The sequence below is a fragment of the Callionymus lyra genome, chromosome 2 (genome assembly GCF_982586985.1).
Source record: "Callionymus lyra chromosome 2, fCalLyr1.hap1.1, whole genome shotgun sequence".
Lineage (NCBI taxonomy): Eukaryota > Metazoa > Chordata > Actinopteri > Syngnathiformes > Callionymidae > Callionymus > Callionymus lyra.
In genome coordinates this window covers 44,148,797-44,175,019 of record NC_141819.1, presented here as the reverse complement: position 1 = coordinate 44,175,019, position 26,223 = coordinate 44,148,797, and the positions used below count along the sequence as shown (strand labels likewise).

The window sequence follows — 26,223 nt, the reverse complement described above, 5'->3', positions numbered from 1 at the left end:
CTTAGATCAGCATGGAACTCATGGCTAGGGACCAACATGTCTATATCTTTTTGTAAGCAAAACAGTAGCTGTATACAATTAAAATGTCTTCTTATTCTCTATTGTTGAGATTATGGTATATCCTTAATGCAGTGACATTAAGGAATTAAAAATATTGTTACTGTTATCCAAAAAATGATTGAGTCGAGCAAAGTTAATTTTTGAGGCCTGGAAATGGCAGGGATACAACAGCAACAGTTTATTACAACTGTTCAGGAGACACAATTGGTATTTAAGGGATTGCGGTGCTTTGTACTGTTAGTAAAAGTTCCTATTGTCGAAGTAGAGTCCTCGCTAATATTCAACTGGAATCAATAGTTCAATGTTCGTTATCCACACATTGTATAAAGTGCCTTTAAGTTACACCAAAACTGTACACTTATATATGATCCATGAGTTTGAGACCCCTTATTTTAGTGTTTCCCTGCAACCAAAAACAATGCATTATCTCACATTTGCAGGAATAATAATTTGACACTTTTGGACTACAAATGATTCATTTCTGAGCTCACGTGCTTCATTTGCATTCAGATGGTGAAACATAATTGCAAAATGTGTCTCTATTATAAAACGTCTTGACAAAACGGATCTTGCTTTTGATAAATGCACATCTCTTCTTTAGTGTACTCAATAGACAAAACAATAGCCAAAACCATCAAAAAGATACAATCATTTTTGTTCCTCACTGTTTCAACCACAGTAGCCTTATTCATTCAAGCACGAGGAATTATTGTCAAAATACATCTCATTCTGATATTCTGTCATATTTGCATCTGTGTGCAGAAACTTACTTGACATTGGTGTTGGTGCAGATGATGTACTCTATCTCATCAGAGTAAGGATTCTGGAAGGTGAAGCTGCTTGTTCGGATCAGCATCCACTCTCGATTCTTCATGCGAAAGCGGTACATGACTGACAGCACCTGGCCCTTTAGCTTCACCACCTACAATGCGACAAAGAGTTGCATGCTTATTGTTGTGAAAGCTGACTTTCTGCTGGAAAGAGTATTTCGGAGCGACAGTGAAAAGATTCATGGATTTGTGCATGCCCATTTTCAAACTGTATTTTTTCCAGCAGGTGGCCAGTCAATGAGTGACTGCCTGACTATATATGGTTACCTAGAGACACACATACAAACACAGATGTACCTGTTGGAAACCTTCTCTCAGGTGACTCTGGTCCTCAGGATGACAGAACTCCAGGATGTCTTTTCCTAGCAAGTCCTGCAACCATTATTATTACAAAGATTAATACACATCAGCAGTAGGGGCAGGATGGATGACAGAAGGACACCAAAAGAAATGAGACCCATTGGGTCCCGGCAAGGAACCAACTCCAGACACTCAGATCTGATTGTATATGTATTTGATTGAGTGTTTGATCCTAACATAACTGTCATATCAGATGATAAATATATAGACAATCCAATCGTAGTCTTAAAAGACAAACCGCAGCAAATATTTAATCAAATTAACTTTATTGCGGTCTGTTGACTCTGTAGAACCACAAATCCTGGGTGAGACCTTAATGATTTCGCATGAAACAGGAGGCAAATAACACACAAAAGAAACACTTCCGTCACAGGAGGACCGATCTCACAATCCAAAATATTACCTGCTGATTCAACATTCATCATGTGTAAGAATGCGTAAACTATTGACAAACATTATTTCTAATTTACAAACTTTTTGTTATTATCTGACACAAGATTTGAGCTACTAAAATATTGATGAATGCCAAAATGCCGTAAATTCGCGCTAATCACGTTTTACACACAGATTTTTCTGCTCACGCTTTATAAATGAGATTTGCTGTGTTATCTACAGTCCTGTTTTCTTCTGCCTGCCTTGTCTCCCTTCTGTGGCCCTCTAACTCCTCCCAATTCGCTGTTGTGGTATATTTTTAGCGGCACAAAAAGGTGGTTGTGGGGTATTTTGATGAAACATAAATGCAGAGTTAATGCATTTTCTACAGTTATCATTTTTTATCCTTTCATTCACAAATGACTTTTACAATAAGTTGTTGCTGTTTTTTGTTTCATAAGGTTATCTGTTAACAACTTGTTCATCTATTTGTGCAGATGCATGTTGTCTCAAATTTCGCTTTTGGGATAATTAATGCAATTAACAAAACATTTGCTGATATCTTGACAGCCCGAGTTGGAATGGTATGCAAACATACGCCTCTTAAAGCATTTCGATTTGGAAGTCAAACTTTTCAATTTCTTTTAACAAAGTGAGACCAGAAGGAAAACAAAGCAGTCAATCACATTTTGAGAATTAGTTTTCAATCATCATCAATGACTCATCACTCTCAGTTGATGTCTTTGCTCTTATTGAGTGTTTGTTTTTTTGTCGTTCCAATTGATACCTGTCTGCAAATTACCATTAACAGTATGAATAGAATCAAATAAATACTATAAAACATTCTAAATCAATCTCTGGTCTGAGATGTATTTGTGCAGTTCAGCAAGCATTAAGTAATCCTGTTTGCTATTCAGTTGTTTTGCACATACCATTGTGGGCAAAACAAGTGTTTCCAATCAAACGCCTGTGTACATCCTCTGTCAACACACATCTGAAGACCAAAACTAATCAGGCAAAGAAATTCCAAAACTCTTTCTTGAATATTAGCTAAATAAAGAGGTTTGTTCTTCTTGTTGGGCTTAGAAATATCAAACAATCTTGGGATTTGGACTTGTTTTGGAGGTTTACAGTTATCAGTCAGAAATAGCTTGCAGTAGCAAAGTTCTACAGCTATAAACATTCTCTGACCACCAAGGTGTCAGCTCGAAAAAGCTCTGCACAGCTTAAAAATGAAGCTTAAACAGAACAATGAGAAAAAAAAGGGTTTGTTTTCAACTTCCAATATTTTGTTCCTGAAGTCAGTCTGGAATGTGTCTGGTGAGTTTGTTGTTCTCATAAATTTGAAGTTCGAAGTTAAGAATAGCATTTGTCGCTTTCTGTCTGAAACAGACTGAACGGAAAAGGTGTCAGACACATGTTGTCTCCATGAAATTCTATTGTGAGGGTTTTTTTTTTAACAGACATCTGTCTACCGTCTGCAACTAATGCGATAAATAAATAAAGTAATAACACTCCATGTGTCAAATTCCAGTTCAGAATTTTGCCAGTGATTGGTGACTACAGTGATCTTTCAAAAACAACTCACTTGAGGCTGGTATCCAATGACGTTGATGCAGCGTGGGTCGACAAAAGTGATTATACCATCTGAGTTATGACGAGAGAGGAACTCTGTGGGCACAGACAGGCCATTCATGTCCATGGACACCGGGGAGCTGGTCACCTGCAGACGGGAAGTTCACATATAAATATATATATGCAGTACATATTTAGCACTTGTAGAAATTCTTAGTTCAACGATCAAACATTTGGCAAAATTCAGTGTCCAATAGGACACCTGGTTTGTACAATGTTAAAAATAGTAATAAGGACTGTTGATTAGAATTTAACTTGTAATGCATGCTGGGATTAAATCAGCAAACCATTGATTTGTGAGAGTAACACACAAAAACACTGACACTTGATTTGTGACAAGTTGTTTTTATGTTGTGCAGTGATTATTAAATTAACCGCCACTGGCAATTTCTTTATATCGTGACACTACTATGTGATCGCAGTTTAAGGCTCTGAATATAAATGTTCATATCCACACCTGCAGCCTACCGATAGCCACAAGACAGTATTTCCCTGTCTGTCCGGCCTCTGTGTCTTCATCTGGTATTGTCATACCTTAGGGGAGAATGAGAAACAGAAAAGTGTCAAGCAAAGATGATGTAGCAATAAGCAAATGTAAAGATTTAGGTAGATTTGGTGGAGTAAGAAATGTTTACAGGCAATTACAGTATATAATCTCAATAAAATGATATCCCCAAATATAATGAAGGGAGACTGAAGTCACTAATTGGAATGAGCGCCCAAACTTTTGTACCAACCAGATTCAGTTTATTGTATATCATGGTTTAACATAAAAAAGGTGAAAATGTATGCATTTCTGTTATTTATAATATGTGAGATAAGCAAAGTGCGACAGAAGAAAATGTAAAATACAGAAGAAAACACCAATTTTGCTCTACCGTGTCTCATTTTGTTCCATGTTCTATGAATACTAAGCAGTAAATCATTGACTGTCTAAAGGGATCGGTACGATTTTCTAAACGCCTGATGGATTTGCTTGCGTATGAGTATGTAGAAAAAGTCTTCATCCCAACACCTTTATCTACTGTTTCTCGAATTTCCATTTTTAGAGAGGCTGTTCATATGCTAAAAGATAATGGAGCATCCAGGTTGAAGGTTGATGATGGTGATGTAACATAAGTGTGAGCAGCATGTGAGTCTGCTGTTTACCTGCTTGTAATGGAGTGAATGGACCATGACCGTTGATTAGAATAGTGTCCAGAAAATTCCACATGGAGCTATGCAGTGAAGCATGTGGGATTGATCTCAACAAAAATGTGTTTGCCAGGGGGCATTCTTGCAATGTGGATGGGTTTTGTTTTTTGTGTGTATATTATTGATGACTAAATGATACGGAATGTGATAAAATGATGTTGTATTTAGGACGTTTGGAAGATTAATGAGACTATATAACATAATGAAGTAAAAACACACAGTACTAGGTAATGGTATAATAGATTTATTAACTAGAGAATGTTGAGAAATAATGAATGAATAAGAATTGCTCACTCGATATCTAAAAAACACATTTTCCTTAGTCTCATCATTTTAGCATCATATTGAATCTATGAAATGTCAAATCCTCAAATGAATATTTGTTGTTTTGTTTATGCATATTTTCCATTTATCAAAAGAGACATGCTTCAATTTAAAAAAATATGTTCAGCAAAGAGAGGAAAACCACCACAGCAAGTATCTAATATGAAACACATGGCGGCCATGACATAAAGAACTCCAGAATACTTTACTAAGAGTTGTCCTTATTGATTGATAATTATGTATTAATAGGGATGAAAGCAGAAACCGAAAATTGACTCACAGAGGGGATTGCACCTGCGGCGTTAATATTTGTTTACTTAAGATGTACTGTACGTGGCACTATTTTTAGTTAAAAGATTAAAAAAAGAACAGGATTTTGTTGAGAAACACACAGCTGAGCTCACATGCTTGCACCTGATCCAGAGCTATAACAGAGGTTAGATCCGGTCACAGCGGTGCTTGAGTCATGCAAGCTAGTCGAGCTGGGGAGGCAACCGCTCGCTGTGTGGAGCAACAGTGGGAATGTTTATCTACCTGCAGGGGGCCACGCTTTGATATATCCGGTGCAGTGAACCACAGAGTACTGGGCTTCTCCCTCTTTTGACGGTCCAAGGCCGTTCCTGTCCATCAAACACACAAAGAATCAGCAGGTTAATAACAGACATGAAGCTGTTGAGGGGCCTCAAGGACACACACTGTGTATGTGTGTGTGTGAGAGAAAGAGAGTGTGACTGTCTGCTGATTCCTTCAAGAGACATCTTGAGACACTTTTATTTGTGCAGGCTTTTCATTGATTTTCTTAGACTCCTGTGTTTGTCTCCGTGTTGTCTTGACCTTTTAAGCATATATTTTATTGAGCATTGTTTTGATTGTTTAAGTGCTTTGTGACCCTGGTCTAGAAATGCGCTTTACAAATATCACTTACTTACTTACTTACTTACTTACTGTGTGTGTGAAAACACATCTATTTGTATGTTAGCATAAAACAAGAATATAGCATTTTGATAAGTAAGGCAACTATTACCAACCTAAATCGTCTAGTGTGTATCAGATGATTGGATCATACAGATAACTTGGAACAAAAAAAAGCATATAACTAGTTTGATTAGGGAATGAAAGCCTGCAGACAAACTTGTGAGTTGTCACTCATAGAACTTGAAATCAGCTGGACTTATGCGTGTTTGCTCAAATTAAAAATGTGTTAAACAATTAGTTACTTAACACAGTTGTCCATTTAATTTATTTCAAAGGAGAGACTGCAGCACTGTGATTCTGTTCTCAGAGGGACAAGCTATAAGTAAGAGCTCAGGAATAAGATGTGAGTTTACCTGTATCTCTTCCTCATGTTAGACAAACGGTTTAGAGATATGTGGTCCAGAGGAGCACTGCCACACCTGCAGAGAAGAATCACAGACAATTAAACTACATGGGATTGTTCACACCGCCTCTCTGCATTTCTAGACAAATATTGATTTTGGTGCACAGAAAAGAGTCTGTCAGTGGACAAGTGCATTAGTTAATTGGTGAAAATGTTTCATTCACCTGTATTTTGTGCTCCCACCTGGAACCTGATATGATGAGGTTTTATTTCATTTAGTTGTCTTGTAAACTCATCAAGGTCCAAATGAGAAATTCATCTCGTTCCTAATAACATTGATTTGTTGGATTCAATGTCGCTGAAATTTGAAGTTTTCAAATTGACTTGCTTTACTTTTTCTTAAGAACATGATGTGTTTAGGGTAACCATTCTGGGTTTTTTTCCAATTTTTTTTTTTTGCGATTGTGCAATCCTTACTCTTAACAGTAACACTTTCACCGATCTTGAACTCCACAGACAGATAAAGATGATTTCATTGTTATGTTCCAAAGAAGTACAAGAGAGGTTGAGTCAGAGCAGTCTAGACTCCAGTGGGGACAGTTTAAATCTAATGCTTGGCCAAATGAGCAGTGAGTATTCATATGAACGTTACACAACCCTTCCTGGATCTAATTTTCCCTCCAGCCTCGTCAGCGCTCTGTACCGTGCTTTTCTTTGACTTGTTTTTATCACACAAGTGGTTTGGTTTTACCGTTTCCCTCACCCTCCTGCTTTCAAGTAGGCCCAGCAGCATGTTGTTTGAATTATTCAGAGCTTAGAATAGCAAGAGATCAGAGGGGAAGTGCAGGTCCAACAAAATCACAACAACAACATTTTGCAGATCTCTAATGCAACTGGCAGGCTTTGGTGACATCTGCACACAAAATGGTGGAGCCTCATATAACACTCCGGAATGGGCAATGGTTGAAATGACAACAAAACAGTTCCTGGGCAGTAAAGCTGAGCTGCTCCCCTTTAGAGACCTCCGGACAATGAAGCCTGATTTGATGCAGTTTGTAGACAGCGAGTAATGAGGGTTACTCTTTGCACATACAAGGGGGACTGAATCTGCTGAAAGTAAATGTTTGAAAGGGTGGAAAGGTCACGTGTCTGGAAGCCGGCAAAACTGAGCACAATAAAAGTGAAACCTACCTAGACTAATTATCCTGCAACTGCAAACACATCAGTCATAGGACCAGCACTACTCAGAAATATTAATAGCATTACTGCGGGATGAAGGAGCGCATGGCTTCATGCTCACGTGGTGTGAAATAGGTTATGGATCCATGAACATCTCAATTTTGAAAGAAGACATGAGTCGTTGATTGTGCTTTTGCTGTGTGGGATTACATTTCCTGTTGTGTGAATAAGGTGGGGATGACAACAGTTTGGAAAGTTTGCAAGATAGACAGCAGACTGCATTCATCCAATTCATCTTCATCTAATTAAAATGAGGATACCAAAAGCTTTTTCATTCCTGATGTTTTCACATTTAAAAATGGATATTCAGTTATCTTATTAAAAACAATTATAAGAAAATCTTAATTGCTTCATGTTACAAAAAACAGAAAGTTAAAATACAAATAAAACATGGTTAACAAGTTCTAAGAAAGCAATTTGTTACCTTAAAACTTCCCCCTTATTTTAATATCGGATACAAAGAAATATACAATCATGTTAAGTTTGTGCTCAGTCTGTCAGCGGCGCCTTTTAATGTTGGTATAGCTTGTCTTAAAACCATAAAAAGAATTAAATAATTTGAACGCAAATGCCGTCAATTCTTTCTAACAATTCATGCCACCTTTCACCCCTTTAAACCTCTCTGAAACACGTGTGAGTGAAGCCGACTCTCAAGACTTCACACTGCTGACACTGACGACTTTTTAATGTAATCTTGATTATGAAACAAAAAATGTCCAAAGATTTGGGGATTTGTTAATAAAGATCATTTTCAACCTCAAATGCTATGTTAAAAAGAGACTTGTGACGCATGAAAGATTTTGAGAATCCCTCTCGTCAGGGATCAGCCCTGCTACATAACTGTCATGAGACTAGAAATCATAAACAATGTCATGTCTTTGTTTTCTTCTTTATTATATGTTCATATCTCATCAGCTGTTCCATGTTCTGTATTGACTAATGGCTGCAGGAGATGCTGTAACTTCCACTATGATCTCCGCTTCAATATCAACCTGAAGTTTATTGAACTGTTTTGTTTTCCTTTTATTGCGGTATGCTTTGGGTTGGTCACTTCCTAGCTTCTCCCTCTCACTCCCCTGGGGCTTGACTGATGGCACATGGCTGGAGCTGATCTAGGAATCACCTGCAGCATTTCTACCACCTGCCTCAAGACTAGTGTGCCGGACCAAAATGTTTCCAGATGTTGGTAATTGGCTCTGATTCTTGCTCTCATGTTTCTTGGCTTGTATTGTGTATTTTGCCATTTTTCCCAAATGAAGTTATTATGACCTATTTTATGTTCTCTTTTTAGATTACCTGTTCTGGTTTTTCATTTTTTTTCATTTATTCTTCAAGTCGAATCGTTTTTTTTTTAATTGGACATACAGGACGTGACAGAAACTGCACAGTGCAAGTGTTAGTTAAACTTTCACACATGTCTATGCATGTTTAGTGTTTATTTTAGTTGAGATGTTTTTGTTTCTGTTATATCCTGTATAATAATAATGAAAGGATGACAGCTGTATGCTAATGCATAGATTTATATAAAAATCCTCTACATGTAAATCTTGATGATGTATAAAATAGTGGGAATTTGAGCAAATAAAATCCAATCAGTTGTATGAAAACAGGTTTGAAGACATAGTCATTCATTTCTGTTTAATAAAAAGTCAGATTCTCATTTATATGTGGTTAATTTCAGTTAAGGTACAAAGTTCTCCGATCATCATCATGTTTTTTTTCCCATCATCCTCAAGTCAAAATGTACTTATTTGCAATAGACAATGGTGAATGAGATAGTGTATGTCAGTGCAGATGGAAAGGTAATTTCTTGTGTGTTCTCTTTCATTTGTTAGGTGACCTTACATTAAACTGTTGGTTACCTGCTATTCTTGTCCACAAATAGAAGAGACCTCTAGTTGTTCTGTATGGAGGTTGTCTTTAGACTAAATGTACATGTTTTGCGATGAACTCAGAACAATGACTCTCAAATACTGGAATCGGAATTTCATCATTTGAACATTTAAAAATCACTTTAGATTGGATGGAGACGTCACTGTATAGAAAGCTAGTTGTAGGACGCTCACCTCATGCGACAGATGAAGGAACGTCTGGAGCCCATGCACATTCTCATGGATGACTGTTGACCCTCTTTCTTTACTGTACCCGTCTTCAGATCCAGAATCCGACCTGAGAACAGACAAGATATAATAGATTAGGACCATAACTAAAATCAGAAGAAAGCACATTGGCGATCATGAATTGATCTAAATGTGGAGACTATATTTAAATACAGATGAATTAAACATGTCACTGATGGCGACAAGGGACAAGAGCTACATTGCTAAACATCTTAAAACCTGATGTGATTCTTCAGTGTTAAGTTCTCCTGAGTACACATGCGAAGAGTTACTTTGTTCAACAAGAGCAGACGGACACACTTGCAACTTTGTGGTTTTGCTGTTTTGGTTTTTGTTTGTCTCTTTTCCTCCATTCGGGACAGAGACTGCATCAGATTGTGCTTGCTCTGCTATTTAGAGCAAGTGTTTTTCAGTCAGATTCACATTTTAAGCACTTTTTGTGCTAAATGTGTGGTCTTTAAAGTAAGAAAGTACAGCTGTCTTGTCTAGTTTCCAGTAAATCTTCCAAGTCTTAGAAATCTTTTCACTTCTGATACCTAATAGAAACCAGATTCAGGTATTTGATGAGACAAACAGCTTGGTTTGTTTAGGAATCTTTGGGTTTCTCATAAGACTGTCGAAGTGAATGAATGAATGTAACTTAAGTAAGTGAGAATCAAAATAACAAAACCCAATAAAAATATATGCTTAAAAGGTCACTTGAGTCTTTTTTTTTTATCTATCTAACTTGTATAGAAAGTAACTTGTATAAAAAAAACTTACCTTACTTAAAAGCATACCATAGTCGGGCTATTATAAGGTCAACCCCATTTGGAATCTATCTAATAACATTAATCCAATACATAAACCAATCTTCCTTTTATGGTCCCGATATGACTCCAAATCCTTGGCTTTGAGAATTAACTGTTACCGATCTGATACCAGTGTTAAAATATTAACTTTTTTGCCTTTATGTTGAGACAACACTTGACCTGACTAAAAGCAAAACTGATGACAAGTTAAAAGTTAACATTTATTGTCATCTGAGAGACAAATTTAAAATTAAACGCTTGAACATAAATCTTAAACTTAACTATTTTATAATATTCATATATAGTTCAGGGTGCATGATGCATCTTTAGATGCTCAACTAAGTTATTGGTGTTGGATCTTGTGGTGGGACACGATCGGTGCATCCCTAGATAATACCAAACTAAATCCAGTTCAAGTTCTACTTTAACTTGTATAACAAAGACTGGAAAATGGTTAAATTACAACAAAAAGAGAAATTTTGTTAAATAACATTTAAATTCAAATGGCTATGGCAGATGTAAACCTAGAAGAGCTATGCACTACCAGTTCAAGCAAGACCCTGCAACCAACAACAAGAGATTTAATGCATTTATGCATCATGAGTAAACTACTCATGGTGGAGCGAAAGCTATCATTAAAAAAAAAAAAATGTTATCTCTCTTGAAATGTAATACTACTAGAAGATTACTCTGACTACGATTATTTTATCAACGAGTTGAGTGCTGACGAGACTTGAGGGAATTCAAGCTTTGAGAATTCATAGCTTGCTAATTTTTGAACATACCCCACATGTTAGTAGCCGAATATCATCACAACGAATCGTACTTTAAGGGGAACATACTAAGCAGGACCTCAGTTCGCTGAATTGCATGAACACATGAGTGTATATTGAAGTTGGGCTTGTGGGGGATAAAGATGAAAAGAAGGAGACCCTTTGTTCTATTACTGTAACCTGCACTATCAGGCAACAACATCATTTAAACGTGACTGATCTCTTCCAGATGGAAACAGAATTTTCTGCATTGCTGTTGACTACCACTTCACACGCAAATGTGTTGTTGCTTTTCCCCTACAGATAGAGATTCTGATGACCAGGCTAATATATAAACTGGATCACTTCATCATTATTAAGATGGCGCAAAACATGTGGGCACAATCAAACTAGCACATCTGTCTAACCAACATTAGCAGAGAGGAACAAACAGACCATGAAGACCTTGAGGTATTTTAATATCAAACAGCTGCTCTGTTGAACTAACAGGAGTATTGAAAGTATGCTATTGCTGTACAGCCTGGAGTAACTCTTATCACTTAATGTTTTTCTATTGATATGAACTTACAAAAAAACACAGCTCTTTTCTGAGACTGAAGGAATAAAAGAGTGTTTATGGATTTGTTTACATAAAATTAGTTGACTTTACATAAACATTGTCATGCACATTATTGAAATACTTTAACAGTCAAGATCTGAATCTTGGCCCTCTGTAGTTTTGAAGTCTCATTGTTTGAGATTTCATGAGTACCCAAAGTGACCTCTTATGGTTTTACCGCATGGTTTTGATGTGGTTTCAAAATGTCAGTCAAAAAAGAACATTTATAGAAGCTAGCCACCAATTCTGTGACTGCACCTGAACCCTGGCAAAATTTCACCCTAAAATAAAATGGACAGAACATAACACGTTCAATTGTACATCACTTTTAGTATGTTCAAAACTGTTTTGGAAACCAAACTTGAGGAATGATTGTGTTGCAATGGTGCAGATTTGGTGAGCTGTACAACCTTTTGCAGAAGAGAGTAATAGATTACTAGATGTTTTTGTGATGAAATGTATCGAATTCCGGATAATCTTTGGTTTCCTGTAACTCAAACAAAGTTTTGAGCCCAATAACCGGGGAAACATTACAGTCATACTGTTGAAATTGTTTTCCCTCCTTTCCTGAGAACTTATTCGGCATATTTTTGCACAGGCTTCTGACAAACACTGTGTTCTGTTTGTATATAAAAACTAATAGGCTATCAAAGTATTTTATAGATCCCATACATCAATCATATTTCTCAGTAAGTACAAAGTCACCCTTGTCATCTGCTATTTGTCTTCTCACCTCAAGATATAGAAGATTAGAAAGAACAATTGAGCCTGGGCTCCTAAACCATGCATCATAATTCTCCAGGAATAAGGAAATGCATCCTTAATATAACCTTCTCCAACATAGACCAATTATTTGAATACCTTTAAATAAACAAAAATATTTTGAAGAAGGAGCTGATATGGTATCTAAACTGTAGTAACAATAAACATATTATAGCTAAAATAAGACATTTCAATCACTTTGTTTTGAGTTTTCAGCTCTTACCACAGTTCAACAAGACTTGAAGAGGAAACTAGATAAGAAGCGTAGTCAAAGAATGCAAGCTTTTAACACTACTTCTCTTACAATGGAGCTTTAAACACCAGGGATTGAGTAAAATGATATTTGGTGAATGCGTTGTCCCTGCACTCAATGACACTCATGGTAAATTTAAAATCCCTTTGTTGCTACAGGGAACAGAGTGCTCACCTCTGAGAAGGGTTTGCGCACACAAACACTGCAGTACTAAATACCCAAAAATAACCAGAGGAATATGGTTACAAGGCTGCGGTCAAAACTACCACATAAGGCATTTAAATGACCTTTTTTATTCATCAGCGTAAACGAATGAACCTTTCACTTTGGATTTTTTTCCCGGCAGCAACAATATTTGTTCTCCTACAAATTACGTGTCGAGGAAATGTAAAAATAGAGGGCGCCTGAGGACAAAGCTGGGAATCCACATATTCAGCTGGATGACAGCTGCTTCAGTCTGAAATTTGATAAAAGATACTACCCACTACATTTTGAAAGCAATGGAAACAGCCAAAAACAAGAGACAGACTTCTTCGTGTTTTTGTCTCGCTTTCAGTGTCCCACCAAGCTGCTCATCATCAGCTTTCAAAGGTTTAGAACAAAACATCCATGTTTTTAAAATCTGCACGCTTATCCAGAAAGAGAAGGAAACTAAAAGACTTAAAGATTTATGCCTGTTAAAAAGACTTACATAATCAGTTTCTTAGTTTGGTCCCTTTTAATTGTGTTAAATGGACCGGGACCTAAAACCAAGACATTATTAGAAAAAAAATAGATGACTTTATTCTGTGTTGTCAAATAAAACATACAAAAGAAGTGTTCATTTGCTACCATTTCCTTCATTGAGTTTTAACATAATGTTGATGATGTGGTTGATAAAACATTTTTGGAAAAATATGAATTAATATAAAATAAATAGCTTTACTTAGCTATAACACTACAAACTCCTCATTGTGGAAACTCACTTGCTGGCAAATCCTTAGATCTTCTTGACAAGCAGTGGTCAGTGCAGATCTATGGTGCACAAATAAGGGAAAGCTAACCAAGCTTAAGGGTGCGGTAAAAAAAAAAGATTTAAGGTTTCTCTTTGAATTTCCAAACTAATGCATTATAAAACTCATGATTAGCAATTTAGTAGGAAACATCATGAGCAGGAACATTAAAAAATAATGCCAGGCTGGATTAATTCACGCCAAAGCTAATAAGTGGATGCTTGGACAAAAAGAAACGGAGAAAGTAAGCAATCTTCCGCGTCATGCTGGACAATGTTATTCTTTATTTCCAACTCACTGAGTTGGAATAACACGCTGCGGGCAGAAAGACAAGTTCAGAGAAAATATACGGCTTTGGTTCCACTTTTTGCACTGAACAGAAAGTACGGCTAAGGATTGCGGTGTCTTCAAAGTGTCTGCACGAGGGAGTGCATTTTCCATCAGTCACAGCTCGACATGGAAGTAACAGTGTTGAGGAGATTACTCAGCCCTGCAGGGGGCTCTCCGTGGTTGACGGGGTCAGAAAGACGGACAAAAAGAAAGTTGAAAGGATAGAAGGCATAGAGAACATACTAAACTTGAGACATCAGTGAGACACTAGCCCCCTCTAGTGAGCATCTTAGGAAATACTTCTCTTGCGTCCTTGATTGATGGGGATTGTCTTGCAAAAACAGCTGCTGAAGACACTACAAAATGTGGATGAACTATCAAATCTAAACAAAGCAGCTCTGTATAAACTTGTAATTTTCAAATCAGGTTTGCATATTTTAAACTTGACATCAAAGCAAAATAAAAATGAAAAAAAAATTCAACAGAACTCAAATAAGGTTAAGATTAGATTCATGAAAGTGCCAGTCTAGGTAGCCTTTTGCATCAGCTGACAAGAATATCATATAGATATATTTTTTATTTTATATATAAATATATATATATATAGTTAATCGTTTATATTTGCCCAAGAAGATGATGAAAAGGGGGTGTGAAGAGGCAGAGAAAAGCACTGAGGGAGATGAAGAAGGACACAGAAGTGGCAGACCGGAAGAGGGTGATGTTGTGGAAAAAAAGTAACTTTCTAGATTGAAAGGAAAGCCAAGAACAAAAGCCAATATGCTGTTGAGGATGACACTCACACTCTTAAAATGAAGCTAAGCGAAAGTTCAATCAGAAAGACTTCTTGTGTTTCCTTCTTTATAACTCTTTCACACAGTTAGGTTCCCCTCTCCATGAATTTTCTGCATCACTCTAACTGCAAACTCTGTCCTCTAACTGTCTAGACTGCTACTCTGCTCCAACTCAAAACTTTGTCTATTTTGACTTGCTCTTCTTCTGTCCCAGCAGGTTGCAGCAGAAGGCCGTTCACAAAGATCCTGCCACTGTTTAAGGTTTCTGCCTCAGAGGAAGTTTTTCCTTGCCATTGTTGCTCTTGTGATTTCCTGGGACCCTGTTTCCTTAGATTAGTTGTTGATTAAATAACTTAAGTTAACTCAATGATTTAAAAAGAGTATATAAAATATACAGTTCTCAAATCTCTGACCTCCTATAATTCATTAAACTCTGATGACGGTGTGTAGATGCCAAAGATATGTTGCAAACTTATAACATTAAACTATTTTTTAAAATCACAAAATATGTAAATTTGAGAAGTATAAAACTTTTTGTTGCCCAAAAAATAAACGTAGGAAAAGCCTGGGTTCATTTAATGTTCTTGTCAGCTCATTTTATCATCACATATATTTAGCTTGCATCGTCAGACTTCCTGCTTCTCACCTGTCATTGAGTTCTCTGAAGTGCTGAGCTGCTCCCTCAGCTTGTCCACATCGTCAGGGTGAACCTGTTCATATAGTGTGCTGCCGAACCACTCGGCCTGGGGATGATTAAGAACAGGAGTCACAGAGTCTGAAACGTAGATCACACGGCCTGTCTCTGCTGCCACCACAAACAGGAAGCCATCTGCTGCCTCCAGAATGAGATGCTTCAGCTCCTGCATCAACACAGAAAAAAATATATGCTTTATTATTCAGCAGTCCAGAAAAAACTCTCGATTTCTATTTTTTCCGATTCTATTTTTATTCTTAAACGCATAGAAATATGTCTGCTTATACCTTACAAAATGTTTGTTGATATTATTCATGAGGGGTAAAACTAATTATTACTATTATCTATACAAGTATGCCATAAAGTGTTAGCAATTAAAGAAATAATTCTTGAATGAACAAACTAAGTGTATTTCCCCCGTAACACAGTAAACTGAAAAATTCCAATGACCTGTCAGGAATCATAAGCAGCAAATAAAATACTGTATCTACTCCATTTACCAATGTAACTTTCATGGTCCACTTTCATTTTGGTTTCATTTGGTTCTCTCCTTTCCTATTTCCCCTGAGAAGACTAATGTCACATGGCTGTACCTCATCAGTAATCAAAACACCTACTTCAAACAGTATAGAACAAAGATTTCCCTGGTTTGTGGTTGTTTCTCTGGTTCGCTTACTTGGATTATTACTGTTGAGCTTGCCTTTTGTGTCGGAGTTGTTTGTTGGTTTTCTGGTTCCCTGTTCTTTTCTTTGTTTCCCTTTATACCCAGTGAGGTGGATGCTTTGGTGTTTGGACTTTGATATATTGGACTATATTTTCACTTTTTTAGTGTTTGTATTGATTGGATCAATTGTTAAATATTATATTGTTATTCATTTCATGTATAAAGTTGTCTGCCGGTCACTCTCGCCTGCAATTGGGTTCTGCCTCACACAGATTGTAACCGTAATATTTTATACTTACCTTCCTCTCAACATTCCATTCTTTTCATTATTGTTGCTTACATTAATTATTAGCTATTATTTTATCTTATTTTAGACTTATTGTTACACTTTGGCTTATTTTTCTGATGGTCAGCCTCTAAAGGGCAAGTCTCCTCTGAGTTTCTATAAATTTTGAAGTATGTATTCTGTGACCTTTTCCTAAAAAAGCTTCTTTCTCTATTACAATGTGTCCTTTTGTATACCACCTTTTCTTGAATTATAAGAATCTCTCTCCTCTCCCGCAGTGTTTACTTGGGTGACATGTACACATGTGCCCCATTGTATTCTTTATTTTGACATTTGTGCTTTTATTTCATTGCATTGTTTCTGCATCTCTGCTTTCATTTTCTCTTGTTGTTCACAAGTTCAGGCTATATACTGAGCCATAACTGATCCAGATTCTTCTTCCTTTGTATGTTGGTGGTTCTACTACATCATTTATCAAAAAGATGGATACAAAATAATGTAAGAATGCTCACCTGCTCAGTGAGAAATGAAGGTTTGTAGGCTCCATCAGTAGACGTATTGCCAGTGCCTCTCATCGACTTCATATGTGACACAGCCATGCGCAGGATGGTCAGCTTGTCTGGTTTTCTCGCCAGGGCACTACAGGTGGGCACCATGTCGGACAGCTCTGTGATGTACTGGGTCATTTTGTTGCGTCGGCGTCGCTCAATCTCACTGTGGTTCTCTCTATAACAGAGGATGGACTGATCAGATGCTCACAAGTAAAGATTAATCTGCCACTGAGAAAGGAAAGTTGGATTTGAAGAGAAGGAAACATTTTTTTTAACATTTTATTTGTGAAGACATAATTTAACATGTACTAGTTGTCTGACTACAGTATTTGAATAATGGTCAACAGAAAATGAGTTTACCCTTTAATAAAAATTTAACATTAATATCAGTCTTGGTTATCACATATGTTAAAGGAAAACGAATGCGTTTATTTAATGATCTCTGTTGTACTCAGTATGTGTCTGTTCGTACAAAACTCTCTTAATTTAAATATTTACATTGGAAAATGTGCTTCAGCCCCGCCCATAACACTTTTTTTTTTCTGGAGATAAAGTAAGTAAATAAGTAAGCAATTATTATTTGTAAAGTGTCTTTCTCAGACCAGGTTCAAAGCGCTTAAACAATCAAAAACAATACACAGTTAAAATACATACTTTAAAAGACCAAGATAACTTGGAGACAAACACAACGGCCCCAAGATAACTGGGAAAACTCTTTTGTTTACCCCAACTACACCTACTCTGCTGTGAATGGTCAAACATTGAGGTATGTCACTGTGCGTCGTCAATCCCAGAAGTCTCAAAACCAAGGGACTTGTTGTATAAACAAAGGGGGGTGTAATTACAGCTGGCTGGAGGAGTAGTAAATCCATTATTACATCATTATGGACTCCGCTTTCGTAACCTCTCATTCGCCAAGATTTCAGATGGGGGAGAAATTTATAAGAAATTACTTCAAAACATTTTCATGAAGAGGGGCTTACTGCATCTTGGAGAGGAAGACTTCAACATTTGAAACGTGTGAGTTAATCAAGAGATTTGGGTTTTGACATGGGTTGCCCTAAAATAGCCCTCGCCAGTAACGGGTCACACGTAGTTTAGTTTTGGCTTTTTATAATCCTTTTTAAATTTATGGGATCAACAGCCGATATGTAAAACACAAGTTGATGTATCTATTGTTCAAGTGTAGCAGGAAATATAAGTAGAATAATTAGATCAGAGTCAGTGATCTTGCACTCAATAATCCAGTATAATCCAGTGTTTGAAAGCCTATCTGGACGTTAATCGACTTTGCTGCAATAGGAGGCGGTTTAGACTTCTGCTGCAGTTTGTGGTCAGCTGATCCCTGAACATCCTTGGTAGTGACAGCTGGCTAACCCTACCTGGCATATCTCTCCTTATCAGCACAAGTAATCTGATCATCATCATACCTGGAGAGGAAACAAGAAAAGCCAATTTTAGACTGAGCAAGAAGATAATGAACACAAATGTACAGCATCTTATTCCATATCGAAAGTTACAATGTAATGGCCAGAAGCCAGATGAATGAGTTTTATGGAAAAAATTAAAATTGATGTTTAAGTGAAAGACCTGGTTTAGATGCTACTACAATGTCTTAACGTAAATAACTAATTTGGCCTTATTATTCATACTATTTCAGCTATAATAGTTATAATAAAGTTCCTAATGCATAAATTGCATAACTTTAACTTTTTTGAGCAGACAATACATGTGATACTGTAAAATATTGTAGAAAAAACTTTCACTGTCAATAACAGAACAAATGCACTGTTTTTCAAGCATACTATTTATTCTAAGTATTTCACTTTGAAGTGTCAAAGTGCTTGTTACATAGATATATTGTAGTTACCTAGCCTAGGTTTAATTCGATCTATCATCAGTTACAAAAATTCTGTTATTACATAATACACCCTTTGTAAAATGTTCCTAAGATGGTCCTTTAATGGCTGGGTCATTAAGTCATTTCATGAGCAAAGGCTCAACTTTGTTAATACATAGTTAACGTGATAGTTGTTAAAACACACAATGCATCCCAAATGGTTATGTATAAGGACCACTCTATTCTTAATCTTTGTAATAGACAACCTGCAGTGTTCCTACGCATTTCACTATGGATCGGAACTCCATTCGCTATGAGCTGGTCTCAATTAATGTTTTGGGATGTGGGAGTAAACCAAGAGAGAGCTAACCATGTAACTAGTGTAACTTGTACCAAAGACTTTTTTATTTACATCGTCATTATTTAAATTTCATATAATCTGGTGCACTTTGGTAAGAAGTTCATAAAAAAATCTTAAAAACCATCATCGGTTCTTTTCTGGACCAGCAGAGGGCCTTCTCTCCAGTGTTATCTGAGCTGGCTCTTACTTACAGTACAGTGCCACACAAATCTGAGCAGACAACTGAGATGCTCTAAAACACAAAAAAAACACCTTGGTGTAAAATAAAATGAGAAATGGTATGAAAATGTAGCATTGGTTAAAAACAAAAGTAATTAATTCACAACATATTTTGACTAAAACAGGAATGTACTGTATGTCAATTCAATTATAAATAAAACAGTAGTTTGATTTTAATTTTTTTGTGCTGCGTTCTACTTGTCTCACCTTGAGAATTTGCTAGGACCCTCGCCATCTTCGTCGTCAAAGTCCATTCTAGTAGAAAACCAAAGAAAAGGCCTTTAAGATATTCCCTCCAAAGGAAGAGGAAACAACAAACACTGACTCATTTCAGATATGTAATAGTGAGTTGAGAGAGAAAATGTCAACAAAGGAAGCTGATCTATGTACTTTTATTGTGTGTGTGTACTCTGTGTTTCAGAAAAACAACAACATACAACTACACGGTTGTAACCTTATTGATATCAAGCCAAAATGGCATTGAGCTTGGAATAAATTCATTTTTATTTCATACCTCAGACAAAAACAATCTTTTTTAGGAATGATTGAAAGCCTGACAACAGCCATAAGAGAATATATGGACTCTCTTATTTACAGTATTATTGTGTGGGTGTTAGCTATAAAAAGCTGCTTAGTCATTTTCTACTGACTCGCATGTCGTCTAAGGGTAGTGAAATTTGAATTTTGGCTGAACTATCAATTTAATAGTTGGTCCTGATTCAGGATAAAGGACTTGGGGTCAGATTGCACAGTATTTTGACCTCAGGGCAGCATTTGCCCAAAATAATTCCTCCCTGAAATCCTTTATCAGAATGTTATACATTCTACATTAAATTTAGTTGAAAAAATGGATAAAATAAGATACATTTTCAAGCAAACATTTTATACAAACTACTCCTATCGATTTGAAGAAGTAGTTGAATAGGACACAAAAGGACACTGAGCATATGCACAGGGATGTAACAAAATATATCCCTCCGCATCGCCAAAAACAGCATTATATGGCAACCAATTTACTAACCTAGTGAAATAGATGCTGTCAAGAATTGAACCCATGTAAGCATTAGATTTCTCATCAGAACCCAACCCCCGCTGATACTATCCTTTCATTACTGCCTTTGCATGCATGATCTGGCTGACAGCACTCTGCTCAAATGCACTGTGGAGGATTATTGTGCATGTGTGTTTTAGTGTCTATGTGCGTGTGTTTGTGTGGAGACCTGGGACTGTGCTCACCCACTCGCACACCAACCCACCATGCTCGATAAATAAACAACAATGGGATTGACAGAAATGAAGCTCCCTGGAGCTTTGTTGTTTATTCGCTATATTGCCCAGATCCAGTGTGGATTATTTATTTATGTTTCTGTAGGACTAGCCCCTGTTCAAATTGGCCCATGGGCCTTTAGGAATTGAGTTACAAGTTACTCAACTCTTGTAATCAGTCAGTCATAAAGCGAAACATCTAGATCACTGAAGCACAACCTGGAAACCCCATTTACATATAAACTGAGAGTTGTACAGAATCTTTCTCTCACACAACTACATTCGCTGGCCGAATGAGAACTTAATCCAAATGTCACCATAAAATTCTACTTTACTCGAACTGCCTATTATTTACTTAAAGTAAAACTAAAATCGTAATTGAATATTGAGAAACATGGCCAAAAAATTAAAAGTAATAAAGATAGACTACCACAGCATATTCACTAGATCTTTCAATTGATGACACATTTGTTTTTGGGAATAGGTAGGAAGAGATAAGAGACACAGTACAAATGAAGAGAGCTGAAGGTTCACGTCTCTAGTAAGCCACTGGATTTGCAAAGAGTCCTGTAAAGCAGACTCCTCCAAACTGTCAGCGGTGAAACGATTGCTGCAGAGTAGACTATACTGTCTGTATTTCTTCATTAATATGGAAGCTAAACTACTTGTTTACATCGGGTTGCATAAATCACCTGAAATAACTTCTGTTCCTCATACAATAACGGCGTGTCTCAGTATATCACAGAATTAAATCTTGATTCACATCTAAATAGTTCTTCACTTATTTACCATTAAAATAAAACAGAACAATTTGTAGAACTTTCCGGACGATTTAAGATGTAAATACTAATACAGCAAACATTAGCTGTTGTGATGTTTTTATAAACCACTGCAGTTAAGCATAAATTTGACCAATATCTATTATTGTTGATAAGAGCTTTCACCAGCTGATTCTCAACAGGGATAAGGCCAATGTGTGGTGTACATGTGTAAGATTTAACTAAACCACTTATAACATTTGAGCCTTTAATCCAGGCACAGTTATCTTGGTATACCATGGACCAGCTAATGATTTTTATATAATACAAAAAACTACAGCCAGAGTGTCCTAATTTTCAAAAAGTCAGGGGTTTTTTTTTAAACTGAGGTATGTGCGTGTTTACACACTTTCGTTCTGATTCAGGTTGTAATCCACCAGTGCTGCTTAGAAGTATTTAATTAACTAAATTAGTATGTTGAAAGCAAGCTTGTGACACACTATTCTATAATCTGTGTGTATTTTGGAGACTGGCATGTTGCCTACACTGTCCTGGCACCGACTTTCCTCTGATCCCTAATCTTAACCCTTCCTCCAGAGTATAGTACTTCCAACGAATGAACAATGTTATATAATTGTAAATACCTACATGTCTCATTCCCTGGTGAACACACTTATGTGTGCTGTTTTGGCAACTAACACCTCTCCAACACAATTAAGAGCCAGATAGAGTTAGAGTTGACAGTAGAATACAGAATTGCAATGTTGGGGTGAGAACACCTCTCTTTTTTAAATGGATAGACTCAACTCTCAACCCTTTCAACAATAGTCTTCAATGGTTCATGCATTCTAGCTTATTCAGTGAGCAGTAGCACTTTTTATTCAATTTGCTTGGATAGCTGCTTTTTTATTTTATTCTCTCATTCCTTCGCAAGCGTGCAGGTAACCAAAACATAAATTGTGAAAGTTCAAAATTATGTCATCAGCACTTTGAGTTATAATGTAAGACTTGTGTTCTTGGTTGCTTCACATTAGTTAAGATACTTACCCTCCTGATCTTCTTTTGCCCCCACGGCCTAGCACGGCTCCTCCCATCCTCACCGGGCCACTTCCGACTGCCCCTGGCATTGCTACTGTTCCCGGCAACTCACTGCCCATCTCTGATAAGAAACACAGTTTAATCAGTAAACATGTGTGCACTCGAGGTGAAAAAGATAGCTGTCTTTGGTCAGTCTCAATCTTAAAAACACAATACATATCATACATTACATATCTTTAAAAAAAAACTCAAAGAATAATTCACAACTCAAAAGAACATTTGCCACCAAGTGACAAATCAAGCTTATGTTCACTGCGGTCACTTACGTCACTTATCAGTCGTTGTTGTGTTTTTTCAGAAAATCAATACATCGTCAAGTTTTGATAAAGAGTGAGTACCGAAACCTTAGGATATATATTGCTACCAGCATTCTGGTCGTTGCCTCCAAAGAACCGGATAAACGCTATGATGTACTATTCTTTTACTAAGAAATTGGCTATTAGAAAAAAAACAGAGACGACACAAGGGATACCACAAACACATTTGTATTCAAGCCTTCGGGTAACCTTGACCCAGAGATTACATGAGTGTTTGATGTAAGTGTCAATTTAACTTCTTCATGTGTGCCATTTATGTAGAAGAATGTCCTTATTATCCTATTAACTGTTACATGTAAATAGTTCATACTTTTAATCTCTAAAAATTGTGTATGATTATCGTGGAAGAATATATAGAATAGACTTATTCCTGAGAAAACTGATGATAAAAGGAATGATATATCATTTAGGGTTGTGTTACTATTGTTTTATATTTAGCCTCTCTGTTAATGTACAGTTTCAACTGGTCTAGAAAAGCACTCTACAAATATTACTTACTTACTTACTTATATGTAAAATGACATTTTTAATGGGGCATGAATTATTTGTATTCTGTGAGAGGAGTTGTTGCAGAGGTGACTGTCACTTAATGTTTGAATATATCAAAGGATCTGCTACATGACAGGGTTATTGTTTTTTTGCAGTTGTTACAGAAGTTAAAAGTGCACCTAGTATACTTAGAGAGTTGAATGAGCTGGGTTATGTGGAGATTCTGTTATTTTATTGAGACTTGATTAATTGTCTAAAGTCCATTTTCATATGGTCAGCACTATACAACTGCAATCTGTTGAAGAATTGATTCAATCCCACTGGAGGTACCGCATAGTCTGTGATGCAGTGGGTAAAGTGAGCACAGGATCTTTCATCATTTTTTACAATGTAGCTTTAAACCATGAATAACCTCACTTGTATTGTCAGCCTCCAGCGGGTGTTTACATCTGTTCTCCCTTTCCCTTGTTTTAACCTGCTTGCTCTGAAATGCATCCATTTCCCTCTCCTGCTTGCACTTTATCCACAAAATGACTTATTCACTCAAATGCAATAGATAGGCCAAACAAAACCTCCATTGCACCTCATTGCACCAAGTAACATGGTTAATATTTGATAGACTCTGCATTCCTCTCTCTTTCTTCAAGAGAAAATGCAAACACTCTTTCCCTGCCTGCCATCTTTCAGTCAAGAAGGACTAAGATGCCACATTTAGTGGTACACCATCGATGCACTAACAACAAAAGTTCTAAAGTTAAATTAAATGTATATGTCCTCCATGTATGAAATCCTGAAGAAGCTGAGTAAAAAAAGTCTGGACTGTTAGTATGATGATAGATACAGCCGCTTTATGCCAGAAGCAAATTTGTGCACCAATATTCATTAGAAGATATTCATCTTTAACATGAGGATATGAAGAAAGATTCTTAGGAATGGAAAAAAAAGGACTAAAAACACTTTAATAACTAAATTTCTGTAAGTCTGTTAGATTTCCAAAATTTTGGTAGGTCAACCAATATAGTCAGTGGCTCCTAGTAAAACAGGATCCATCAGAGGATTCTGTCTGCATTCAAACACTTCCTAATGCCATTGCAGCAAGGCCGTTATAGTAGTTATCAGACCCAAATATCTTGTATAACCACTTCAAGTAGGTACTAAAATATAGCCGACATAACCGATACATCACATAAGTCCCACATCACGTGACCAAAGGTTAGAAGTCGTTTAAACAACTATTGTCGCTCGGCATATTTGGAGTGGGGCATCTCACTTCATTACAATCCTTGCTGTGCTGCAGGGTATGCAAATACGGTGGCGACTAGAATCTACGTGCTCTAAAACTTTGAAGGCTTGAAAGCATTTGACTTTGGAGATGTCGAATAAAAGGATTCGGCAAACGCTGCATATCATTGCAGCATGTCTGAGATGCACATTCATTTAAAGAGAAACAAATCTCACAACCATAAGGCTGAGAGTACAATCTGTTTCCTATAGGCAAAAATAAAATAAGCATTCATCTTTCTTTTGTTTATTAACATTTGCACATAAGTTAAGCATCCTCATGCTATATTTAAAAAAATATTCTTTCATTTTCTGATTAGTTCACTTATGGTTTTTTGACACCCCTAATGATATATAACTATAATAATATGAAATATTCAGAAAAAAAATCTCCTCTCCTGTCACAGGTATATACATTCCTGCAAGTGACACAGAGCCGCTGTTGACCAATATGGTGAGTGTGTTTGGAGAAAAATGAAAAGACTTGAAAAATATGAAGTGTGAGTGAAGTTATGTGATTTGACTGTTATGTTATCTATAATTTAGTACCCATTTTAAGTGTTTCTAGAGGAAATGTAAAAGCCCTGGGGTCAAACATTTAAAACAGTGTACCATAGAGAATGAGTGACTTCCAATCATTGCCCTTGTTCTCCGTGAGCTGGTTCTGCTCTCTGGCTGCTACTTCTTATCTGATCTCCCTCAAGACTAGAGCTGTCAGATCTAACAGCCTTAGGACATCTGATTGCTTGAGGCACTATTTTCATAGAGAAGGGCCATACATAAATGTTTCTATTTGAAGAATGATGAAAATGAGTAAGACATTTCAGGACTTAAATTAGCATGTGTTATATGCACCTCGTTTTTACAAAAGTCCACCTAAATAGTGAGTTAAACATGGCATGCACTTTATACTTGTTTCATAGTGCATCAGTATTTTACCTGTATCGTTTTATTTTGAAGGTATGTTTACACGTTACTATAGCAACCGGAGAGCATGCGGAAGAGCATGATAAAGACAACAGAGTGGATGTTACTTTCTGTTTTGTTTTTGGTGTGATGTTGTGAGTACGCTGTAAATAAAGTTGTAAAAGAGTTCACAGCGGGTTCAGGTGTATTGTTATTATATTTAACATACAATAAACAGTTTTACACGGGTCATATAATTATTGTATTTGTTCGGCATACACTGCAGTCGCACCGGCATCCAGACACTTCCTTCGTGGTGACATCACACGTTGCAAATGCTAACATCTTCAAAAAAACATTTTGATTAGTGAAAATTATTTCAATTGTGCGATTAAAGAACACTTTCTACAACATATTTCACATTTATATTGTATGTTTTATATGTTTTTTAAATCATAAAAAAGCTTTTGAAAAGACATTAACGTTTGTGAAATGTGTTGTCATCATGTAGGAAGTGCCCGGACTGAAATGGTACTTTCACAGGTCTGCGAAATGTTGTCTGACATTTAACCGGTCCGTGGTGCAAAAAAGGTTGGGGACGCCTGATCTACGGTATTTACAGGAACCATATTCTTGAAGAGGTGGAATGTGATTGCGTTTGTTATGTCGACCTCTATGCCTTTTTTCCTCATAAGCAGTCTCTTTAGCGAAACACTTTAATGGACGTCTGACTGCTACTTGCAGATTGAGC

The 26,223-nt window shown here is 36.7% G+C and overlaps 1 protein-coding gene across 2 annotated transcripts in view; it reads right to left on the bottom strand.

Moving 5' to 3' along the window:
- arnt2 (aryl hydrocarbon receptor nuclear translocator 2) overlaps positions 1–26,223 on the bottom strand; it is a 39,174-nt gene that overhangs the window by 9,785 nt on the left and 3,166 nt on the right. The window contains exons 2-13 of one of the 2 annotated variants that reach the window (XM_087785422.1): positions 22,429–22,540; positions 19,565–19,612; positions 18,320–18,367; positions 16,899–17,112; positions 15,389–15,602; positions 9,399–9,501; positions 6,104–6,169; positions 5,310–5,395; positions 3,715–3,791; positions 3,211–3,345; positions 1,188–1,262; positions 831–982 (exon numbers count right to left, since the gene is read on the bottom strand). In XM_087785422.1, the coding sequence (XP_087641548.1) occupies positions 831–982; positions 1,188–1,262; positions 3,211–3,345; positions 3,715–3,791; positions 5,310–5,395; positions 6,104–6,169; positions 9,399–9,501; positions 15,389–15,602; positions 16,899–17,112; positions 18,320–18,367; positions 19,565–19,612; positions 22,429–22,540 (1,330 nt within the window). The remainder of the gene's footprint in view (positions 1–830; positions 983–1,187; positions 1,263–3,210; positions 3,346–3,714; positions 3,792–5,309; positions 5,396–6,103; positions 6,170–9,398; positions 9,502–15,388; positions 15,603–16,898; positions 17,113–18,319; positions 18,368–19,564; positions 19,613–22,428; positions 22,541–26,223) is intronic. The other variant, XM_087785423.1, reaches the window with a different exon arrangement.